General features: G+C 49.8%; 1 protein-coding gene across 1 annotated transcript in view; it reads left to right on the top strand.

Annotated features, from left to right (window-relative positions):
• LOC126520649 (kinesin-like protein KIF12) overlaps window positions 1-23117 on the top strand; it is a 421689-nt gene extending 398572 nt beyond the window's left edge. Inside the window, exons 17-18 of the mRNA XM_050169444.2 lie at window positions 22799-22840; window positions 22958-23117. Of these exons, the coding sequence (XP_050025401.1) occupies window positions 22799-22839 (41 nt within the window). The 3' untranslated portion in view covers window position 22840; window positions 22958-23117. The remainder of the gene's footprint in view (window positions 1-22798; window positions 22841-22957) is intronic.
• Window positions 23118-24001: the final 884 nt, after the last annotated feature.

The following is a 24001-nucleotide window of genomic DNA, read 5'->3' as shown; positions in this document are numbered from 1 at the left end:
AAAAAACAGTGCATTCGATCGTCGTGAACGGTTTTCGAGGTCATCAATTTTCTCTTGGAGTTTGCGAACGTTGCTGTCACAGGTTTCTGGAAGTTGCGTTGGAGGCATAGGTACACATTTAGATTCGAGGTCATTGACGCGTTTAGTTAGCGCGTCTAAGTCATTCTTAAGGATGCTATGCATTTCTAGAACTTTATTTACAGATTCTAGAAGGCTCGCGTTATTTGTCTCGAGACGCCTAATTGCATCGCACACTAAGTCAAGCTTCTCCTCCTGCGCCTTTGTCATCGGACCAGGGTTCGACTCAATATCACCACCTAAGAGCAAACGACGCCACAGGTACAAAGCCGCGGAACGAAAACGCTCGCAACAATCGGGTGGCCACGACACCGCAACAAGACAGACATTGTTATCACGAAAGGCGTAGGAATCGTGGTAGCTAACCTGTACAAATGCAAATGGTGAGAACAACATCGCAAATGCGGTGGCGTGGCCCGACGTGCCAAAGATGTTGGCGCCCTTTTCACACTGCGGATCAGCTGACAATGTTCCATGTTGCCAAACGAAGGGTGCTCCCGTGTCCAGAAGTGGCGGTGTAGGTAGCGGCCGGCTCGAGGATAGGACGCACTGTTCCATTCCGAGGGCGGCGGTCCTAGTTGATGCGTCATCAAGGGGCTTTAACGCGTCAGCACACCATCCGTCTTTTATCTTGAAGAGCCGAGTGGAAGCAATAGGCGTCAGCAGACCAAGCCCAGTCACCAGCACCTGTACAAATGCAAACGGTGAGAACAACATCGCAACTGCGGTGGCGTGGCCCCGTCAAGTCAAGAAAACTCATTATGCAAGAATATATTACATGTTCCATGATTTTGCATGGCACACTTGTTAAAGAGGTGGGACGGTAATTAAGGGGTGATTTTTTGTTACCGGATTTGAAGACCGGAACAACCTTCCCTACCTTCCAATCGCTGGGTATGCTACCTGTGGAGAGTGATGGTGTGAACGGTAAGTTGATACACTGAAGAAATATGCCGAGTGCTTTTTAAAAGTTTACAGGTGATTTCGTTAGTGCCTGCAGATGACATCTTAATATTTTCAATGATACAGGTGATACCGTGCGCAGCGAATGTGAGTGGTGGCATGAACGTCTTGTTTGGCCAGTTGGGACAGATGGTGGCATATCAGTTTTGTTTGTGAAGACGGATGATAATGCAGTGTTAAATATATTTTCACATTCAACGTCGCCCACTTCGTCAAGTGTGTTGGTAAGTGTAATGATAGGTGCATGATCAGGATTTAGAGCTTGCCAGTACTTTCTGAGGTTATTGGTTAGGATCTTCGGCAGGTCAGTTTGAAAAAATGCCTGTTTGGCTTTACAAATAGACCGCAGATATGTTGACTCGGCCTCGTATTATTTATTTCATGCGCATTCGCTTGAATTTAGTTTTGCTGCACGGAAAAGTCGCTTCTTTTTGTTCTCAATTGTTTTCAATGACTTTGTGAACCATGGTTTGCTATAATTGGCACGAAATGTAATGGTAGGAATGAATTTGATTGTTAGTTCGGTGGTTTTGGTTTTAAATGTAAGCCAGTTGTCCCCAATTGATCGGTCGTGGAAACCTCTTTCGAAGTCTTGAAAAAAGCGAGCAATTGCTTGTTCATTTCATTGTAATTGCCTTTGTCGGAAAGGCGAATCATTTTGTTGAACGTTTGGCTCGATTCCTGGATGAAGGTGAAAGTAGCATGTAGAATTTTGTGGTCGCTAACTTCGCGGAGATAAGTAAGATTTGATAAACATTTACGGGGATTAGTTAGTATAAGGTCCAAGATGTTTGACGAATCACCTACGACGCGTGTGGGTTCTTTTACTAATTGGGTGAGATTGAAATTTAGACAGACGTTAAGGAAGTTAGTTATTTCTATATTGCTTGTTAGTGTGAAGTTCTGCCAGTCAATAGACGGGAAGTTAAAATCGCTAAAAAGAAGAATGCGCGCGTTGGGATGTGTAGCAGTAAGTTGATTTAGGCTATCACTTAGGTAATAGGAAAAACTTGGATTGCTGTGGGGGGTTCTGTAGCAGACACCTAGTATGACGGTTTGAGGTGCTGAACGTCATATTACCCATTGTATTTCAAGCTCTGATTGGATATTAATAACAGAACAAGGCAATTGCTGGTTAGTGGCAATTAGAACACTTCCTCCTCTAGAGCCCTTGCGGTCCTTGCCGAAAACTTTAAAATTAGGTAGATCGGCAAGAACTTCAGTATCAGTGACGTCATCTGTTAGCCACGTTTCAGTTAATATAACTATGTTGCTGGTAGATGATGAAACAAGATTACAGATGTGTTCGCGCTTGGGGGGGGGCGGGGGGGGGGAGGAACTGCGTATGTTTGTGAAAATAATAGAAAAAGAAATATTTGGACGTTTACCACGAGGGCTGCTACAAGGAAGTTTAGTTACATGACAATGAACCATATGCTATGAGATTTCTTTTACTGTCTGCGATGACTCGTCGAATGCGTACCGCTAAGAACCGATGAACAATGTTTTGTAGCGCAAGGAAAATTTTTTGGTTTTAGTTTTGCCAAATCCAACGAGGTGCTTCAGCGCATCTCGCACAGGACGTGAAAAATCCTCCCCAATACTGTAATCAATCCCTTCTAACTTACGGCCATTAGAAAGGATTAGCTCTTTAGTTTTAAAAAAGTAAATTTTACTATTATTGGGCGAGTGCGCTCAGAAGAATGGCGCCCAAGACGGTGAGCCCGTTCAATTTCTTTAGGGTCAATGGTTAGATCTAGGTGCTCACGGCAGAGGCAGAAGCCTTTCTTCAGATTTGGCATAGTTTTCTGGTGCATTGTTATCTGTGATATTGCTACGGAACAATATGTGCGATCACGAAAAGGCGAGCAGTGCGAAGACAACGACGACGATGAGAAGCTAGCGTGGGCCAATCGTTTTCCATGTTAGATTGATCGTTCTCCCTCCCTACCATAGCTTTCTTTTATTTCTTATCTATTATTAATTATTATTGTTATTATTATTATTATTTTCTTATACCCGGTTTTCATCTGATTACCTATTTTTTTTTCTCCTTACACAAAACGTTTACTTTTAAGCTCACACGCCCAAATTGTTAACTCCCCTGTTATCATTATTATTTTTAGGCACCTAATTAAACCGCCCGATTCTTGGCCAATCCCCCACTGTGGGTATGTGCCACGGCCACATAGGACAACAACAACAACAACAACAACTGTTGCCTCTTCGCCAAGCGCAGCGTATTTTATTGTAAATATACTTGTACATAGCTTTTCGTCTGCGTCTTTCTACGTAACATATCTGGTGGAGGTGGACGTTCCCTGTACCTCGTCACGGAGCTTCGCAGTGGGCGGTACGTCGAGCCTTCCTTCATGGCTCCCGGCGACGACAACCGGACTCCCCCGGCTCCGACACCTGCTGCCACTTCGACGATCTACATCACTCTCCCCGCTCCCCGTGATCCTGGCGTATTCTCGGGCAAAGATGGGGAAGACGTCGATGACTGGATCAGCCTGTATGAACACGTCAGCCGCAATAACCAGTGGGACCCTACTATTATGCTCGCCAACGTAGTCTTTTACCTCGGTGGCACACCTAGAGTTTGGTATCGAACGCACGAAGATTAGCTCACCAGTTGGGATTCACTTAAGACACAGCTTCGGAACTTGTTCGGCAACCCCTACGGTCACCAACTTGCCGCGCAGAAGGCGCTTTCCGGCCGTGTGCAGACGTCAACAGAGCCCTATGTCACGTACATTCAGGACGTCTTGGCTCTGTGCCGCAAAGTTGACACCCACATGACTGAGTCAAAAAAGTTTGCCCACATCCTCAAAGGCATTGCCGATGACGCCTTCAGCTTGCTCGTTTGCAACAACGTAGCGATGGTGGAGGCTGTTATAAAAGAGTGCCACCGCCTGGAACTCGCTAAAAGCCGACGTATTGACCAGCAGTTTGCCCGTCTACCCAACACCCCAGCGACATCTTCCTGTGCCGACACTCCTCGTCCCAACAACGCTGCCGATGTTACCAGGATCGTCCGGCGTGAGATCGAGGCCGCCTATCCGGCTGCCTTCGGCTCCAGTCCCACTAACACATCTGCAGTCACGGTCTCACTGATCCAGGCAGTTTTTCGCCATCACACCATGTGCTCGGCCCATCGTCCTGATACCCGCCCGGCTTCTTCGATTCCGCCCCGTCCCGCGCCTTCTTACCCACCACGTTTCCGCAACCCATCTGAATGGCGCACTGCTGACGACAAACCCATTTGTTTCCACTGCCATCCAATCGGGCACATTTCTCGGCACTGTCGCAGTCGCTGGAGTTCCCCTACCCGGTCTACTTATACCGCCTACTCTCGCCCCCCAGGTGGCCCTTCTCGTCCCTATGCCGCACGCTCCGATAACGCCGCCGCTCATTCTCCTGCACCGAACCGCCCTATTCTCGTTCGCCTTCGCCCCAACAACGACAATCTCGCTCTCCCCAGCCCCGTCGCTCCTATTCGCCGACTCCCTTCGGACGCCGCTCCCAGCCGGAAAACTAGACGATGCAGCGCCTCGAGGTGACGCTGCATTGCTCCCTACGCCGCCAAATCCTCTACTGACGTTGCCCACTCATCTGAACCTTCTTGACGTGCTAGTCGACGGTGTTTCTGTGTCTGCACTCATAGACAGTGGGGCGCATTTGTCCGTAATGAGCGCTGTCCGTAATGAGCGCCGTAATGAGAAAATTATCATGCCCGCCGCGACGCCTGTTGTCCGTGTCGCCGATGGCGGAACAGCCCCCGTAATTGGTATGTGTACCGCCCGCGTCTCCTTCGCCGATCGCTCAACAATCGTGCTATTCACAGTCATCGCCCACTGTCCCCATGACATCATCCTCGGCTTAGACTTCCTCTCCGCACATTCTGCTCTCATCGATTGTTCCGCCAGTACTCTCCGCCTTGACCTGCCTGTTCTGGATCCTGCTGAACCACACCCCAGTCGCCTCAGTTCCGTCGACTTCGTTCGCTTGCCACCTTCGGCACTGACCTACGTTGACCTAGTGTCTTCCCCACCAGTCCCCGACGGTCACTACATCGCGGCTCCTATGCAAGACGTCCTCCTTACACACGGGATCACAGTACCTCATACAGTTTTATCTACGGCGAATTGCGTCTGCCTGCCAGTGGTCAACTTTGGCTTGACAACACAAGTGCTGCCACGCGGGATATCTCTGGCCCAGCTTTGCTCATTCGCGGATCATTCAGTAGCATCCATTGCAATAGACGACACTTCATCCGATGCCCCTCTACCATCGCAGTCGGCAAATTGTACCATCGCTGACTTACAGAAAATGATTGCGCCCGAATTGCCGTCCGAGCACGCTCGTGAACTCTACCGCGTTCTGTTTTCCTACCACGATATTTTTTTTACTTTAACGATCGTCCTTTGGCCCAAACTACAGCTGTCAAACATCGCATTAATACCGGCGATGCCCCTCCTATTCATCGCCTCCCGTATCGAGTGTCACCAGCTGAGCGTCAAGTTATTCACGCAGAAGTTCGCAAAATGCTTGCCAAGAACATTATTGAACCATCATATAGTCCATGGGCGTCACCTGTTGTACTGGTCAAAAAGAAGGATGGCTCAGGGCGCTTTTGCGTGGACTATCGGCACCTTAACAGGGTTACCAAAAAGGACGTGTATCCCCTACCTCGGATTGATGACGCCCTTGACTGCCTCCACGGTGCTCGCTATTTCTCCTCTATTGACCTTCGCTCCGGCTACTGGCAGATTGCGGTGGACGATCTCGAGCGCGAGAAGACTGCTTTTGTAACACCCGACGGTCTTTATCAATTCAAAGTGGTGCCGTTCGGTCTATGTAACGCCCCTGCCACTTTTGAACGCATGATGGACTCCCTTCTTCACGGTGTCAAATGGTCCACGTGCCTGTGCTACTTGGATGACGTTATCATATTCTCCCCAACGTTCGCTACGCACCTCGAGCGCCTCTCAGCAGTCCTGGACGTTTTTCGTCGAGCCGGTCTGCAACTCAACGCATCGAAGTGTCAATTCGGCCGTCGCCAGATTACCGTCCTTGGACATCTCGTTGACGCGAACGGAGTGCAACCGGACCCAGGCAAGATCCATGCTGTTGCGCACTTCCCTGTTCCGAAGTGTGTCAAGGATGTGCGCAGCTTTATCGGCCTTTGTTCGTACTTCCGCCATTTCGTGAGAAATTTCGCCGCCATAACACGACCACTAACCGAGCTTTTGAAAAAAGACGCCCCTTTCCAGTGGGGCGATAACGAGGCCTCTGCATTCTCACATCTAATCGACATTCTCACAACGCCTCCCGTTCTGGCCCATTTCGATCCTTCTGCGCCTACCGAAGTCCGTACTGATGCCAGCGGTCACGGAATTGGCGCAGTACTGGCACAACGCCAGCATGGCCACGACCGTATTATCGCTTACGCCAGCAGGCTCCTTTCACCCGCGGAGCGCAATTATTCCATCACTGAGCGTGAGTGTCTGGCCCTAGTTTGGGCGGTTGCGAAATTCCGCCCATACTTATATGGCCGACCCTTTTCCGTTGTGACAGACCGTCACGCGCTTTGCTGGTTATGCTCACTGAAAGATCCTACACGAAGACTTGGTCGCTGGGCCTTACGCCTCCAAGAATATTCGTATACTGTCACCTATAAATCTGGCCGTCTACACAAGGACGCTGACTGCCTGTCTCGCTACCCGGTCGACGAGCCTGACGACGCCGACAGTAGTAGCGCCAACGGCATTTTCTCTGTGTCTGCCTTCGCTAACATCGCCGATGAGCAGTACCGAGACCTATCGCTGCGAGCGCTTATCGAGCGTCTGCGCTCAACACCTACCGACGGATCCGTTCGCCGATATGTCCTCCAGGGCGGCATTCTGTATCGAAGGAACTTCCTCCCTGACGGCTCTGATCTTCTTCTTGTCGTGTCAAAACAGCTACGACAGACTGTGCTCTTTGAGATGCATGACGCACCCACTGCAGGACATCTTGGGGTAACCCGCACGTACGACCGCGTCCGCCGCCGCTTCTATTGGCCTGGTCTCGCTCGCTCGGTTCGACGCTATGTTGCTGCCTGTGATCCCTGCCAGCGTCGGAAAACACCTCAAGTGCTACCTGCCGGTCATCTCCAGCCGATCACTATCCCTGTAGAACCGTTCTTTCGTGTTGGATTAGACTTGCTCGGTCCCTTTCCCACGTCATCCTCTGGGAACAAATGGGTAGCCGTCGCGACTGATTACGCCACCCGATACGCTATCACTCGGGCTCTCCCTACCAGTTGCGCCACTGACGTCGCGGACTTTCTCTTGCGTGACATTATCTTGCTTCATGGCGCCCCGCGACAGCTGCTTACTGACTGTGGTCGAAACTTCCTCTCGAAAGTTATCGCTGACATTGTGCATTCCTGCTCCATTCAACACAAACTGACTACCTCATACCATCCTCAAACCAATGGCCTGACTGAGCGGTTAAACCGTACTCTTACCGATATGCTGTCCAAGTACGTTTCCAAAGACCACCACGACTGGGACATTGCCCTTCCTTACGTAACATTTGCGTACAATTCTTCCCGGTACGACACCACCGGATTTTTTCCATTTTATCTACTGTACGGTCGCGAACCTACCTTGCCCCTAGACACGGCACTTCCTCCTGCTGCGATCTCAACAAGCGAGTATGCGCGCGACACCATCGCCCTCGCCGACCATGCACGCCTGCTTGCCCGTGCTCGACTGACGGCCTCACAAGCCACTCAGCAGTGTCATTACAACGCCCGCCATCGTGACGTACAGTTTTCGCCTGGTGCGCTCGTGCTCCCGTGGTCGCCCTCCCGTCACGTCGGACTTTCAGAGAAGCTCCTTTCGCGATACACAGGGCCCTACCGCGTGCTGCGCGAGGTGACGCCTGTGACTTACGAAATTGCTCCTGTGGGTTCAACCTCGTCCTCTCTTCTGGCATCAAGTGATGTCAGTAGGCTCAAGGCCTACTACACTGCTTCCGAGTCCGATCTTTAGTCGCTCCGAGACGGCGCTTTTGCAGCCGGGGGTAGTGCTACGGAACAATATGTGCGATCACGAAAAGGCGAGCAATGCGAAGACGACGACGACGATGAGAAGCTAGCGCGGGCTGTTGCCTCTTGGCTAAGCGCAGCGTATTTTCTTGTAAATATACTTGTACACAGCTTTTCGTCTGCGTCTTTCTATGTAACAATATTATAGAAAGTTAAATTGTTAGTAACACTTCATTTGGGCCTAGTTGGTACATACTTCTGAACTAAACGTAACAGCGCAAACATCTAAGACGAGCCACAAAAAGAAAGCGATTTTCGGCGTCATCCAGCCGGGCTTCTATTCATCTGATTTCTTTGGCTGTTTGGGTGGTGTTAGTGCAGATAGTATCTATGTCGGTGCGTAGTGTTACCAGATCTTGAGAGAGAGTTTCTAGGTCGGATAATCTGTTACTGAGGTCAGATATAGCCTGTTCAGCAGTTGTTAGTTGGTTTCTAAGGCCTTGAACCTCGGTGAGTAGTTGTGACTGGCCAGCAGACAGCTTCTTTAGTTCCGCGAGTACCGTGTCGGGACTTGGACTTGACTCGACATCGCCAGCCAACAACAATGTACCTACTACATCAGAACATTCAATAACAATGACAATCAAGGCAGCACTGTGGGCTCGGTAGCTGCAGGAGACAGTAATCGCTTGATTTGTGTGTGTGTGTGTGTGTGTGTGTGTGTGTGTGTGTGTGTGTGTGTGTGTGTGTGTGTGTGTGTGTGTGTGTGTGTGTGTGTGTGTGTGTGTGTGTGAAGACAATACTGGTTACTGACCTGCGCAGCGAAGGCGAACGGGTTTGATGACAGCATCGTGGCACAGCCACCGAGCCCACAGAGTGCCGCGCGTGGGTGATGCTGCTTTATAGTCGCTTCTTCGGTTGTTGTCGATGACGGTAAGGGTATGCGGGGGCAGTTGAGGAACAGCAGCGGTGGTGCTGCCGGACTGTCTGTAGCTGTAGACAGCTGACAAGGGCCGGCGGGGCACTCAAAGCGAAGTGGTTCGCTGGGAGCCGTGGCATCAGAAACGGCGAGAACCAGGGCCAGGAAAAGTATCTGGGTGATGAGTGGGGCAGAAAGCTGGGCACAGCGAAGGCGAACGGGTTTGATGACTGCATCATGGCACAGCCACCGAGCCCACCCATCTTTGATTAAATCGACTGTTATTTCATCTTCTCCTGCCACTCTTTCCCGTTTCATGTCTTGCAAGGCACTTCTGACCTCATCGCTAGTTATAGGAGGAGTTTCTGTATCCTGTTCATTACTGTTTCATATAGAGCTGTCCTGAGTCCTCTGGCACATGTGCAGGTCAGTATAAAATTCTTCCGCTGCTTTTACTATACCTTCCAGATTGCTCATGATATTACCCTACTTATCTTCCATTGCATATATCTTGGTTTGTCCTATGCCAAGTTTCCTTTTCACTGATATTATGGTGCGCCCATCTTTTACGGCTTCGTCAGTATTTCTCACGTTATAATTTCGAATATAACTTATTTTCGCTTTGTTGATCAGTTTTGACAGTTCCGCGAATTCTATCTTATCTCTCGAGTTGGATACTTTCATTCTTTGTCGTTTTTTTATGAAGTCCTTTGTTACTTGGGAGGGCTTGCCTACTGGTTGCCTTGGTGCCTTGCCTGCCACTTCAATTGCGGCCTCTGAAATCAGCCTAGTTTCGGTTTCATTCATTACCTCTATCTCATCTTCATCTCTCTGTTTTAAGGCTGCATATTTGTTTGCAAGAACCAGCCTGAATTTATCTGCTTTTACCCTTACTGCCTCTAGGTTTACCTGTTTCCTCTTTACCAATTTTATTCCTCCTCTCTTCAAATTGAGGCGAATCCTAGCCCTCACTAACCCACAATCACTGCACTTTACTCTACCTATCATTTCTACATCCTGTACTATGCTGGGATCGGCAGAAAGTATGAAATCAATTTCATTTCTTGTTTCACCCTTAGGGCTTTCCAGGTCCACTTTCTGTTGCTTCGCTTCCTGAAAAAGGTGTTCATTATTCGCAGCTTATTCCTTTCGGCGAATTCTACCAGCATCTCTCCTCTATCGTTCCCAGAATCGACGCCGTAGTTGCCAATTGCTTGTTCACTAGCCTTCTTTTTCGCCACTTTTGCATTGAAGTTGCCCATTATTACGGTATACTGAGTTTGCACTTTTCTCATCGCTAATTCAACATCTTCATAAGTCTGGTTTTCTTCCTGGCGCCAATCGGATAGCGGCAGTCCGATGCGCTGCAGCCAGTCCGCTCCTCTACTGGCTTGCAGAGGGACACGATGTCGCAGCTTGACATATTGCCAGTCGCTATGTTTGTAGTCCACAACGCAACAAAGTCGAATCATAGCGCTCGCGAAAAGACAGACCGACACTGACGGCAGAGCTCTCGTCAAAGACGGAGCAAGTTGTAACACAAGCAGACTACACTTGCTGTGTGCCAGAAGTGTACTGAAAAATTGTTCTTGTGCATTCCTCTTACGTTACTTTCTTTTTATAAAAACAAATTAACTAACATTTCAACTATTACGAACAGCATTTGTTTACCATGAAGTTGGAAAAATTATCGATCACGCGCCCTGGTCAGCCAATCAGATAGCTAGCCCCACTCACGTCATATGGGTGACTTGCGTCATGTGGGTAGGGGCGGCTTAAAATTCCGCCTCGCAGTGTGCTGCGATCGGCAGCGATGTGCATTTTTAAAACCTTATAATATATTACACGCTTTACGCAGAGCACTTAGATGCGTCAATTTCGTTTCAGGGTCCCTTTAAAGGGACCCTGAAGCGATTTTGCCGATTTTCTACAAACGTACTGAGTCGTTAGAGTAGGTCCTTCTGATCATTAATTCATCATCATCACACCCGAAAGCTCGGGTGCGCCCCTGAAAGAAGCCGCAAATGATCTGTGTGATTGCAGGACGTGGAATGAAAATTGTGCTGTGAATTTCAACCTTAGCGCTAGCCTGGTTCGTCCATCGCCGTGCGTGTGCTGCGAATATATATATATATATATATATATATATATATATATATATATATATATATATATATATATATTGACACGTGTACTTATCTTTATCGGGCAACCACGTTTCGCCGCTTAACAACTGTAATCGCACAGCGAGGGACGCGCCTGCATGTATCCGACGTTTCTGGAAAGTTATCGACGCTTCTATCCGCGTGTCTGTTGTCGCCGAACCTTGTGTTATCAGATTTCATCGCGTGACACGAATGGTGTAGAACTTTGTGGAAGACACGCGGGTCCCATCAGTTAATCTGGAACATTCCACGACTGATCTATAAAAGCCGACGCGCTTGACCCGCTGATCAGTTTTTCCGACGATCGCCGACCGTGTTCGCCGCTATCGTTGTGCTATAAGTGTAGCCTGTTTTTGTGGGCACAGGTTCGCCCAATAAAAGCTAGTTTTGTATTCCACCGTATTGCTTCTTTCTTCACCGTCACTACCACGTGACATCTGGTGGAGGTGCTTTTCGTCCATGTACAGGACGCCCCCGACAAGCCGTGATCCCAGCCCAGACCACAAACAGAACACCAACGTAGTCCCGGACCACCGAGCAAGCCGCCGTCTTCAACAGCTGCCCCCGGAGCACGGACTTCTACCTGAGAAGACCAAGAAGATTGTGGCCAAGGCAACCGCAATGGCAGCCCCAGCGTCCCCCATCGTGCTGCAGCAGCCCAGGGAACCACCAACGTTCCGCGGTTCCACATTTGAGGACCCGGAAACCTGGCTGGAAACGTATGAGAGGGTCGCTACGTTTAACAACTGGGCAAGCGGCGACAAGCTACGACATGTCTATTTTGCATTGGAGGACGCCGCCAAGACGTGGTTCGAGAATCGAGAAGCCACCTTGACGACGTGGGACCTCTTTCGAAGCGGCTTCCTGCAAACATTTCAAAGCGTCGTGCGAAAAGAGCGAGCCCAAGCTCTACTGGAGACAAGAGCGCAGCTGCCGAATGAGACGATCGCGATTTTCACTGAGGAAATGAGCCGTCTGTTCCGCCACGCCGACCCAGAAATGTCCGAGGAGAAGAAAGTACGTCTACTGATGCGTGGTGTAAAGGAGGAACTTTTCGCCGGTATGGTAAGAAGCCCACCGAAGACCGTCGACGAGTTTCTTCGTGAGGCGACGAGCATCGAGAAGACACTGGAATTGCGGAACCGGCAATTTGACCGACGTACCAAGCCAACAAGCTACTCCGGAATTCAATCACTGGCCACGGACGATTTATGCGAGACCATCAGGGCCATCGGGCGCGAAGAACTGCGCAAGGTCTTGCCATCGTCGCAGCCTCAAGTGGCCTCGATCGCCGACATTGTGAAAGAAGAGGTGCACCGATCGCTAGGAGTTCCTGAGGTGCAACCACAATTACCGCAGCCCCAGCCAGAAGCGATGACTTACGCCGCCGTCGCACGCCGTCAAGCTCCCCCTCCGCGACATCGCCAGGGCCCTGTAAAGCCACAATTCCGTCGTCCACCGCCGCCGCCGCCAGCACGCCCACCCGTCGCCCAGAGCACCTACGCGAGGAAGACGGACATTTGGCGCGCCCCCGACCACCGCCCGCTCTGCTACCACTGCGGCGAAGCCGGCCACGTGTACCGCCGATGCCCATACCGCGACCTGGGATTGCGAGGCTTCGCCGTGAACGCACAGCGCCCGAGGGAAGGTGAACGCCCTCGTGACATCGCCGACTACCTCGCCGCCACTCAGTGGAGCCCTCGACGAGCTTCCCGTTCGCCGTCACCAGGCCGCTACCTGTCGCCGCAGCGCCGACCATACACTGGCCCAGCCCGCGGCCGGTCCGTCAGCCCATATCCGGAAAACTAAAAGCAGCAACCGATGGAGGTGCGGTTGCTGTTCGTCGAACTGATGAAGATCCTCCGCCGCCGACGAAGACGACGAAGCAACCATCTCGACGACCTAATGACGACACGCCGCTGTCCCGACGAAGTCAGGAAGCCAAGACTACACCGACGAAAGACGACTTGACGAAGCGACGTTCCAGCTTCAGTTCAACACGACGCAGCCGTGATCCGACGCCACGACCTAACTGCAACGCCAGACAAAGAACCACCGACCTTGACGTGCTTCTCGACGGCCACGCAGTCACTGCCTTAGTCGACACAGGGGCCGATTACTCCGTAATGAGTGGACACATCGCCGCCCAGTTGAAGAAGGTTAAGACTGTATGGGAGGGCCCCCAAATTCGGACCGCTGGAGGGCACCTCATTACGCCGACTGGAATCTGCACGGCAAGAATTACCATTCATGACCGGACTTACCCTGCCACCTTCGTTATCCTGGAACGGTGTTCACGAGACGTCATTCTCGGCATGGACTTCCTGAACCAACACGGCGCAATCATCGACCTGAAGTCGCAGTCAATAACGCTGTCGGAAGATCAAGCGATACCATCGGAGAGCCCTTGTAGTCACCACGCCTTGAGTGTGCTCGAAGATCAAGTGAGCATCCCGCCTCGCTCCAGCATCGTTATTTCGGTCGGCACCGAAGCACCCGCTGACGTAGAAGGCGTCATCGAAGGCGACCAACGTCTACTACTCGACCGTGAAATTTGCGTCGCAAGAGGGATCGCTCGACTGCATGGAGGAAACACGAGAGTGTTGCTGACAAACTTCAGCCAGGAGTTCAAGCACATCAACAAGGGCACGACGATCGCATTCATCGAGGAAATACAGGAAACCAGCGATGCCTTTGTCCTCTCGGATTCTGTTGCATCTACCCCGACGACCGCAGCTCCTGAGCCAACATAAATCCAAGTCTCCCCGTGATTAAGCAGCAACTGCTCAGAAGTCTGCTTCGACGATACAAAGACTGCTTTTCGACGTCATCAAGGATTCGACAAACACCAGTCGCAAAGCATCGCATAATCACCGAAGAGAGCGCTCGACCACTACGCCAGAGCCCTTACCGAGTTTCGCCGCGAGAACGTGAAGCTATAAGAGAACAAGTCGACGAAATGCTGCGCGACGACATCATCCAGCCGTCGAAAAGCCCGTGGGCGTCCCCTGTTGTCCTGGTGAAGAAAAAGGACGGAACCCTACGTTTCTGCGTCGATTATCGTCGTCTGAACAAGATCACGAAGAAGGACGTATACCCCCTCCCACGGATAGACGACGCATTGGATCGGCTCTGCAACGCTAAATACTTCTCGTCGATGGACCTCAAGTCTGGCTATTGGCAAATAGAAGTCGACGAAAGAGATCGCGAAAAGACCGCCTTCATCACCCCGGACGGCCTCTATGAATTCAAGGTTATGCCATTTGGACTGTGCTCGGCGCCTGCAACGTTCCAGCGCGTGATGGACACGGTTTTAGCAGGATTGAAGTGGCAGACCTGTCTTGTTTACTTGGATGACGTCGTCGTCTTCGCCGGAAATTTCGACGATCACCTTAAGCGGCTTGCGACAGTATTAGAGGCCATCAAGTCATCAGGGCTCACCCTGAAGCCGGAAAAGTGTCGCTTCGCTTACGATGAGCTTCTATTCCTAGGCCATGTCATCAGCAAATCTGGAGTGCGCCCCGACCCGCAGAAGACAGCTGCCATCGCAAAGTTCCCGCAGCCAATCGACAAGAAGGCAGTGCGCAGATTCCTTGGCATGTGTGCCTACTATAGGCGCTTTGTCAAGGACTTTTCGCGCATCGCGGAGCCGCTAACACATCTAACGAAATCTGATGTCGAGTTCAATTGGGAAACGCCGCAGGCCGACGCATTTCAAGAACTCAAACGACGCATGCAGTCGCCGCCGGTACTTGCACACTTCGACGAGGACGCCGATACTGAAATCCACACTGACGCCAGTAGCCTAGGCCTCGGTGCCGTCCTAGTCCAGAGGAAAGAAGGACTTGAACGGGTGATATCGTATGCTAGCCGGTCGCTGTCAAAAGCGGAAAGCAATTATTCTACGACTGAAAAGGAATGCCTCGCCATCATTTGGGCTACAGCTAAATTCCGCCCTTACCTCTATGGCAGGCCATTCAAAGTCGTTAGCGACCACCACGCGTTGTGTTGGCTAGCTAACTTAAAGGACCCTTCAGGACGGCTGGCGCGGTGGAGCCTCAGACTACAAGAATATGACGTAACGGTAATATACAAGTCCGGAAGAAAACACTCCGACGCCGACTGCTTATCACGCGCCCCAATCGATCCCCCGCCGCAAGACGACGTGGACGACGACGCCTTCCTTGGGATAATAAGCGCGGAAGACTTCACTAAACAGCAACGAGCAGACCCGGACCTAAAAGGCCTCGTCGAGTATTTGAAAGGGAACACCGACGTTGTCCCTAGGGCATTTAAGCGCGTGTTGTCTTCGTTCACGCTACGAAACAACCTGCTCGTGAAGAAGAACTTCTCACCAGTCCACGCCAGCTACCTTCTTGTGGTGCCGTCAGCGCTCCGTCCAGAAATACTGCACGCCCTACACGACGATCCAACCGCTGGGCACCTCGGATTCTCCCGGACGCTGTCGAGGATACGGGAAAAGTATTACTGGCCGCGTCTGACCACCGACGTCGCCCGTTACGTCAAGACATGCAGAGACTGTCAACGACGCAAGACACCACCGACAAGGCCAGCAGGATTACTACAGCCGATCGAACCTCCTCGTCGACCATTCCAGCAGATTGGGATGGATTTGTTGGGGCCGTTTCCGATGTCAACATCCAGGAATAAGTGGATCATCGTGGCGACGGACTATCTCACCCGCTTTGCTGAAACCAAAGCTCTACCAAAAGGCAGCGCAGCCGAAGTGGCGAAATTTTTCGTCGAGAACATCCTTCTGCGACATGGTGCCCCAGAAGTCCTCATCACCGACAGAGGAACGGCTTTTACAGCAGAGCTCACCGAAGCCATTCTGCAGTACAGCCAGACGAGCCACAGGAGGACAACTGCCTACCATCCGCAGACGAATGGTCTCACGGAGCGCCTGAACAAGACCCTCGCCGACATGCTAGCAATGTACGTCGACGTCGAGCACAAGACGTGGGACGCGGTCCTGCCGTATGTCACCTTCGCCTACAACACGGCGGTACAAGAAACAACACAGATCACGCCATTCAAGTTGGTTTACGGCAGGAACCCGACGACGACGCTCGACGCCATGCTGCCGCACGTCACTGACGAGGAGAATCTTGACGTCGCTACCTATCTCCAGCGCGCCGAAGAAGCCCGACAGCTCGCCCGCCTACAGATCAAGACCCAGCAGCGTACCGACAGCCGACACTACAACCTCCGACGACGCTTCGTCGAGTACCAGCCCGGCGACCGTGTTTGGGTATGGACCCCGATACGCCGGCGAGGACTCAGTGAGAAGCTGCTGCGACGCTATTTCGGACCCTACAAGGTCATCCGACGTATTGGCGCACTAGACTATGAGGTCGTGCCAGACGGCATTTCGCACTCACAGCGGCGCCGCGCACGATCTGAAGTGGTCCACGTGGTGCGTCTTAAACCATTTTACGGGCGCTGATGAACTTCCTTAGTTTGTTGTTTTCTTTGCTACGAGTGCTTTTCTTTGTTACTTTCGTTGGTTAGCAGCATCGGGTCGATGCTTTTTAAGAGGGGGGTAATGACACGTGTACTTATCTTTATCGGGCAACCACGTTTCGCCGCTTAACAACTGTAATCGCACAGCGAGGGACGCGCCTGCATGTATCCGACGTTTCTGGAAAGTTATCGACGCTTCTATCCGCGTGTCTGTTGTCGCCGAACCTTGTGTTATCAGATTTCATCGCGTGACACGAATGGTGTAGAACTTTGTGGAAGACACGCGGGTCCCTTCAGTTAATCTGGAACATTCCACGACTGATCTATAAAGCCGACGCGCTTGACCCGCTGATCAGTTTTTCCGACGATCGCCGACCGTGTTCGCCGCTATCGTTGTGCTATAAGTGTAGCCTGTTTTTGTGGGCACAGGTTCGCCCAATAAAAGCTAGTTTTGTATTCCACCGTATTGCTTCTTTCTTCACCGTCACTACCACGTGACAATATAATGTCTCGTGTCTGCATATGTATATGTCTCGTGTCTGCCGAAGGACGAATTCCAACATAAAAACGTAACGACTCTTTATTCGACTAACGATCGCAGCGGGCGGGCATACCAACGCTATGTTCGTCCCAGTAGCGGAAGGTAGCGGTCCTTCTCAGCCAGGCAGCCTGTTTTTATAGCCACCATCGGTGATGCATACCTCGGTGACGCGGCGGTGGCGCTATGCTTTATCGGCCACGCACTCCAGCGTGCAGCTGTGTTATGCTGGGCCGGATGATAAGAAGACGGAGGGTGCGCAGAAATATGCGCGGAGTGTGTCGCCACATCACCCCCCTGCGGAAGGGAGAGCCCTCAAGGCTTGTAAAAATCTGGGCAGCGTACCCGACGCCCACTGCGTGTAGTGACAGAAGAAGGCTGCGATGTCGGCGGTCGTGGATGGACGTCTGCGGGTGCGCTGGTATTTCCTGGTTCGGCGGAATCGGTGTAGGCCGGCTTCAGCCGGTCGATAGAGACGCGGACGGCGTTCCCGTTAATGCGCAGGGTGAAGGTTTTGTCGTCGCGACGGAGAATTGCGTAGGGTCCGCTGTAAGATGGCTGTAAAGGCCGGCGGACGGTGTCGTCGCGGAGAAAAGTGTGCGTGCACGTTGCCAGATCCTTGAAGACGAAGAGAGCGGTCTTACAGTGGTGAGCTGCAGGTGACGGGCGGGGGGCAGCGATGGTGCTTCGGAGCCGGGTGATAAAATCGGTGGGATCTGACGTCGCAGTGGTGGATTGCGGTGCAGCAAGAAATTCGCCTTGGAGATGGAGGGTGACGCCAAGACCTAGGGTGAAGGCTGGGATGGCTTCAGGCCAGGTTGAGTCTGGGTGGCACATGATGGCTGCTTCGAACTGTCGGTGGAAACGCTCGATCATCCCGTTGGCGCATGGGTGGTAGCTGGTGGTCCGCCAGCGTTCGAACCCGATAGTTCAAAGCAGCCATCATGTGCCGAGCCACCGTCGGTGACGCATACCTCGGGTGACGCGGCGGTGGCGCTATGCTTTATCGGCCACGCACTCCAGCGTGCAGCTGTGTTATGCTGGGCCGGATGATAAGAAGACGAAGGGTGCGCAGAAATATGCGCGGAGTGTGTCGCCACAGGCGCAAAGCCGGCGCATCAAATGTTTTGAGCAGTTAGCGTCACTTTTGTAGAAACCTGTACGTTGTAACATGTCATTCTAAAAGACACGCTTGTCATCCACTTTCTCGTCCTGTGTCTCGCGCTGGTAGTATACTCTGAACTTTTAACAAGTATACCATATCAATACGCGCTATCCATAATGCAGGATCGTAGGCCCACGGCAGACCTACTTGCAGTAGGGTTTTTCAGCTTTCTGCTCAGCCTCGCACGCCGCTGACGGTTAGCCTGTTTTGTGGAAATAAATATTATTATGTTAATCTTACTACATATTATAGTTTCTTCACTGTAATTTATAGCAATTCAGATTTCTTAAGCTAGTCATGCATTTAACCTGTATTAGAACAACATTGTTACGATATGCTTATGAGAATCATTTCAAGCTAAATTGCTCAGCCAGAGAAAGTACAAATGAAAGCCTCAATGTTTATTCCAATGCGGTATTCCTAAACAGATTATATTGGCAGAATTTTATGCCTGCTTGCATTTCCTGCAATTCAATCTTCAGAGCTGGAAAAACTTATTCCTTTTCCTGCTGTCGAAAGGCTGCTTCAATGTCGATAGCAAGCGATAATTATTCATTTCTAAAGTGTTAAACAATGACTATATCTCTAAGCTTATCAATGCGTTTTTGTTACAAACACAATTAAGTTTTCTTTCTTCCTCTCATTGACAGCCATAGAATGAAACTATACATTTTCATAAGTATCAGGATGCAAACATTCTGGAGTTTGTCTTAGGCATTTGTCTGCATCCAATAGTGTGCATGTTTCTATCAAGTTCTGGTGTTGCAATCGCAGTGATCTATGCATATTTTTATATTGTAACAAACTAATTTATTGAACTTTGTTTTCAAATCTACAATGTGGCCATGCAGTAACAAACACATTAATAAGCAAAAGAAAGAACTGCAGTTCAGTGTACGTGTTGGAATCTATGCGAAGTGAAGTTTTTGTCACGTGGTCAATCAAATGCTGTTAGAGTAACTGCGATATATATAGCTTGTCTTATTTTCAACAATCCAACATTACATCTTTTGCAAGGTTTGATTATGAACCGCATAGGTCACACAACGTTTATGCACTACACTGTTCACAAACCATGCCGAAATGGAAACGGCAGTTAATGTAGATTAACTCTCTGATACTCTCTCTGCTCTGCCACTAGAGAGAAACGACGTCACTATTGGTCTAGCCAATGGCCCACCACACCTTTGCTGCGAGATAATTATGACATCATGATCTTGTCTTAACCCCGTTCCCCTCTGTCTCTCTTCCCTGCAATAATATGCAGATAAATGTATATGTTTTAAACGCATAAACGTTTCTATGTCTACCCAACAAGAAATTTCTCCGTCCATCATGGCGGCTCAATCTCGCGTGGGCAAGGGGAGGGAGCGCGCCGTATTCCGTCGCGCGCATTTCACCGGAGGAGGGGAGGGAGGGGGCTTTGTATTTCGACCGCGTGCGGTCGTGCGGGCTTTATCTGGAAAGCGATCTGCTTTGGAGCCACCGTCCTGGTGGGCCGACGCCTCGTAGCTTTGCGTGCGCCGTGTTTTCACGGGTAAGCTTGTGTTGAAGCGATAGACAGCACGAAGGTCACTTCGCTCGCTACTGCTGTCGCGATTCGTCAGTGTTTTTATGCGAAGCATATTACTAGAGCTCAACCCAGCTCCTCAGGCGCGGCGGTGTCGCCTTCAATACCACGTGACACCGTGACGTCACGACAGAAGAGAAACGGGGCTCCAACTCGCGCCGTCGCTCGCGGCGTCGCGGCGGTATATAAGCAGCTGCGCTTGTTTCTAGGTGGCTTTGACTCAACTCTTGCAAGATGGGCTGGGTGGGAATCGAACCAGGGTCTCCGGAGTGTGAGACGGAGACGCTACCACTGAGCCACGAGTACGATGCTTCGAAGCGGTACAAAAGCGCCTCTAGTGAATGCGGTGTTGCCTTAGAAACGAGCTGTTTCTAAGGCTCAGGCGTGCGTCGCTGCTCAGGCGCACATTTCGTTGCCGCGCCGAACGCTGCGTTGCTCGACGCTCACCGCGTCCAATGCGGGGCGCGTAGTCGCTGCGCTGTAGCCCATTGTCTTACACCCCTTGGCGGGTCGACGGGAACGCTGTCGCGTTCCACTCTTGAAGGCGAAGCAGAGTAACGCATGAGTTGTTTCTTCTACTAGCCGAACCAAATATAGCCAAGCAACAGCAGTTCACCAGGCTAAACAGTGGTTCAACAACTAAAATAAAGGCTAGTATGCTTCGCATTCTGGGCTTAACCTTAGCTAAGCCACAGCCATTTTTTTGACAGAGAATGCCCGCGGTCATCGAGTGTGAAGTATTCACGTCTGCCTGTGCGCGCTGACACCATGCTAGGTAATTTAGATAGCGAGCGAATGTTTACAACGGGGCGTTCTACTCTGGCGGCTGCTGCGTATGGCGCAGCCGCGCGAGCTCTGTCTTGAATAGAATTTGTGGTGCGTATAGTGGCGCACCGAGGGCCGATAGCATCGTGTGCGCTATGGCCCCTATACGCTTTCGCGTCACCCGCATTCACGAAGTGAAACGTCACTAACCATTTATTTTTTCTTAGGAAACCACAGAGCCCACCTGTGGCCTGAACAGTTGCCTGAACAGTCAGCTTAAGAGGAAGCTTTAGCTCGGGTGCTCCTATCTAAATACATGTAAAAAGAGAATTCGTTTTTCTCGGCAACCACAGCACCAAATTTGACGGGGTTTGTTGCATTTAAAAGAAAAACTTAAAATCTAGTGACTGTTGGTTTCGCATTTTCGATTTAGGTCGCCAACTTTTTATTAAAAATTGGCGAAAATCGCAAATTTTCAGAAAACGAAACTATCAAGTTTACAACTCTGTAACTCAGCAAGAATAGGTGATATCGCAATTCTGTGAATTGTACCTAATAGCACATCTAAAGCGGACAAATTTGACATCTTATACATGAATCTCAAAAAATTTATTAATATGTAATTATAACTTTTGCAGAACCCTCGTAAACAACGTAACAAACTCACGTAAGATGTAAAATGACAAATGAAATTTGTCCGCTTTGAATGATCTAATGGATGCCGTTTACAGAACCGCGATATCTGTTCTTGATGCAGAGCTATTAGTTTGTAAACTTCGTGCTTCTATTTTTTTCAAACTTCTGAAATTTTGTAAATCTCTTTAACAAAATTCAAGCCCTAAATCAAAATTCCGCTTCCAACAGTCACTAGAATTTAACTTTCTCTCTCAAAGCAACAAATTTCATTAAAATCGGTCCAGGTGTTATCTCAGAAAAACGTTTTTGCGTTTTTACATGTATTTGAATAGGCCGCGTCGGAGTTGGGCCCGAGCTAAAGCTTCCTCTTAAGAAAAAAAGGGCACAGTCGCCGCAACAAGTAATTAGACCACGCAGAAAGAAAGCAGGCGATTGCAGTTGCCACAACAAGTATCTATATTTTACAGTTAGTGTAAAAAGAAAGTGGGTCTCTATAGTGCCGACATGTCACCATACAGTCCATACAAAAAGAAAGCAGGTCACTGTAGTTGCTGCGACAAGTGTACCATACAGTCCGCCATACCATGCAGTCGGTGCAGAAAGAAATCAGGCCAGTACAGCTGTCATAACAAGTAACAGTCTCATACAGTTAGTGTAGAAAGAAAGTAGGCTACTATAGTTTAGAACGAAAGAAAGCTGAGCTAGTTGGTAAGGACTCATAATGCAAAGAAGGGGTAAGGCGTGCAGACAGGGACACAAGAGAAGTTCGTGTTCGCGGCGTACGTGTTGTCCACTTGTGTCCGTGTCCGCACGCCTTACCCCTTCTTTGCATTATGACTACTGCAGTTGTCGCAACAAGCATACCATGAAATCGGCCATACCACACAGTCGGTGCAGAAATAGCAGGCCACTAGATTTGCCTCAACGAGCAATTAGGTCTAAGTAAGCAAGTATTAAGCCTAATCAAGGATAATAAGGGCACGAAATATTATTTAAACCAAGGTTCGATTGATTAATGTTACATTAAGGTTAATCAGGTACAATTATGCGAACTAAACGCCGATTATTTAAAGGTAATTAAGAATAACGAGCCTAAACAAGAATGATTTAAGTTAGATTAGTTATTCTAATCAAGAATAATTAGGGTTATATCGATAAGCCTAATTTCCATTGAATAACATTGAATTTATTAAGGCCAATTAGTATCAGTTAAGAGTAATTAGTACGACTTTAGCCTAACTTGAGTGTATTAATTTAATTGTCAATACATGATTCGGGTTCATTATCTTCATTAATAAAGACTATTTAACAATCAAAAAACGAAAGCGAGCAATCGTCGCCATCGTACGACCACACGCGTCCGGACACGTCAAGGACGTATGGGCGCAAGATGAGCGCTTGACTGGAAAGAATGCTTATGCACTATCTGGCAAGTACCACTAGGCAGTTTCTGCAGTAATTTTTTTGTGCTTTCAGACACGAAGAGGAGCAGTGCATCACAAACCGGAATGAACTAAGGTGATAAGAAGAAGCATCGTGACGCATACAAGCAATATTCGTCTTTTAATCTAAGCATGGCGCACAGAACGTCCCTGATTAACCAAATGACATGGAAGTACCTATATTTTTCCCCAGCAGCCCCACTGTAATGGTGAACACGTGGAGGAAGGAGAATGACTGGCGAAGAGCATGACATTGGACATCGGCAGTCATCATCCTCTGACGTCACCCTGTTTAACTTCGGGGTCCATCTGCGCATAAACTACTTGAAAATAAATCCGATGTTGTTACCAGATCTTTAGACGCATTGTTTTATTTGTAGAACCGAAGGCCCTGGCCACAGTCGAACCTCGGTCGAACTCTATACTCTCCACAACCTCGACGTGTTAAAATCACCGCTAGCCTTAGACGTAGTAAGGGCCTATTTCCCTTAAGCCTTTCCTTTATATTATTTGCAAGTGTGCTTCAAATTGTCGCCTTTCTCTCCCTAGTCTTTCTTAATCCTCCGCGGATGGACGGCTTTGGTATGTATTGGAGTATACCACAAGATATATTTACCGATTGCTGGAGCAACATACCCCTTATACCCAGGGGCAAAGTGAAATGTCACACCTTAAAAAATATGTTGTGTCAGTACATCAAGCTTTCTTTCATGACAGCACTTGTTACAGCAAACCAGAAGCTCTTCCGGTTAACCTCCCTGCCTTTCTCATCCCATTATCTCTCTCTCTCTCTCTCCACTCTTAGGCAAAGTTAAACCCTTTGGCTTGCCCCTTCTGCCACACAACAATTATCGTTATCTGCCTTGATGCGTTTCCTTTCTTTAACGCTGCGAGCCCGGTACTTTCCAGTAACGAACGGCACGCGCGTTATCAGCATAGAACAGTTTACACCCTTTGGAGTGCCCATAGAGTTTCTCACTATAACACCTAGAGGGTAATCTGGCGCCACCGTCTATGGGAGTTTCTTAAGGGGGCACCGTGCCGTCATGGGAATGACGGTATATGTGTCTGCGAGGCTCGTGTTGGCTGGTGTTGTAAGAGGCTTCGTCTAAAACGTGGATATGGCTACGCAAATAGCGCGTTCTCAAAGTAAAATCTTCATAAAATGTTTCCATTCACGCATATTACATCTTTACTCACCCACGATGCATGACCAAGCGAAGAAAAGCAAGAACAG

The sequence above is a fragment of the Dermacentor andersoni genome, chromosome 3 (assembly GCF_023375885.2).
Source record: "Dermacentor andersoni chromosome 3, qqDerAnde1_hic_scaffold, whole genome shotgun sequence".
Lineage (NCBI taxonomy): Eukaryota > Metazoa > Arthropoda > Arachnida > Ixodida > Ixodidae > Dermacentor > Dermacentor andersoni.
The sequence above is the reverse complement of the archived record's forward strand: the minus strand, read 5'-3'. Positions and strand labels throughout refer to the sequence as shown.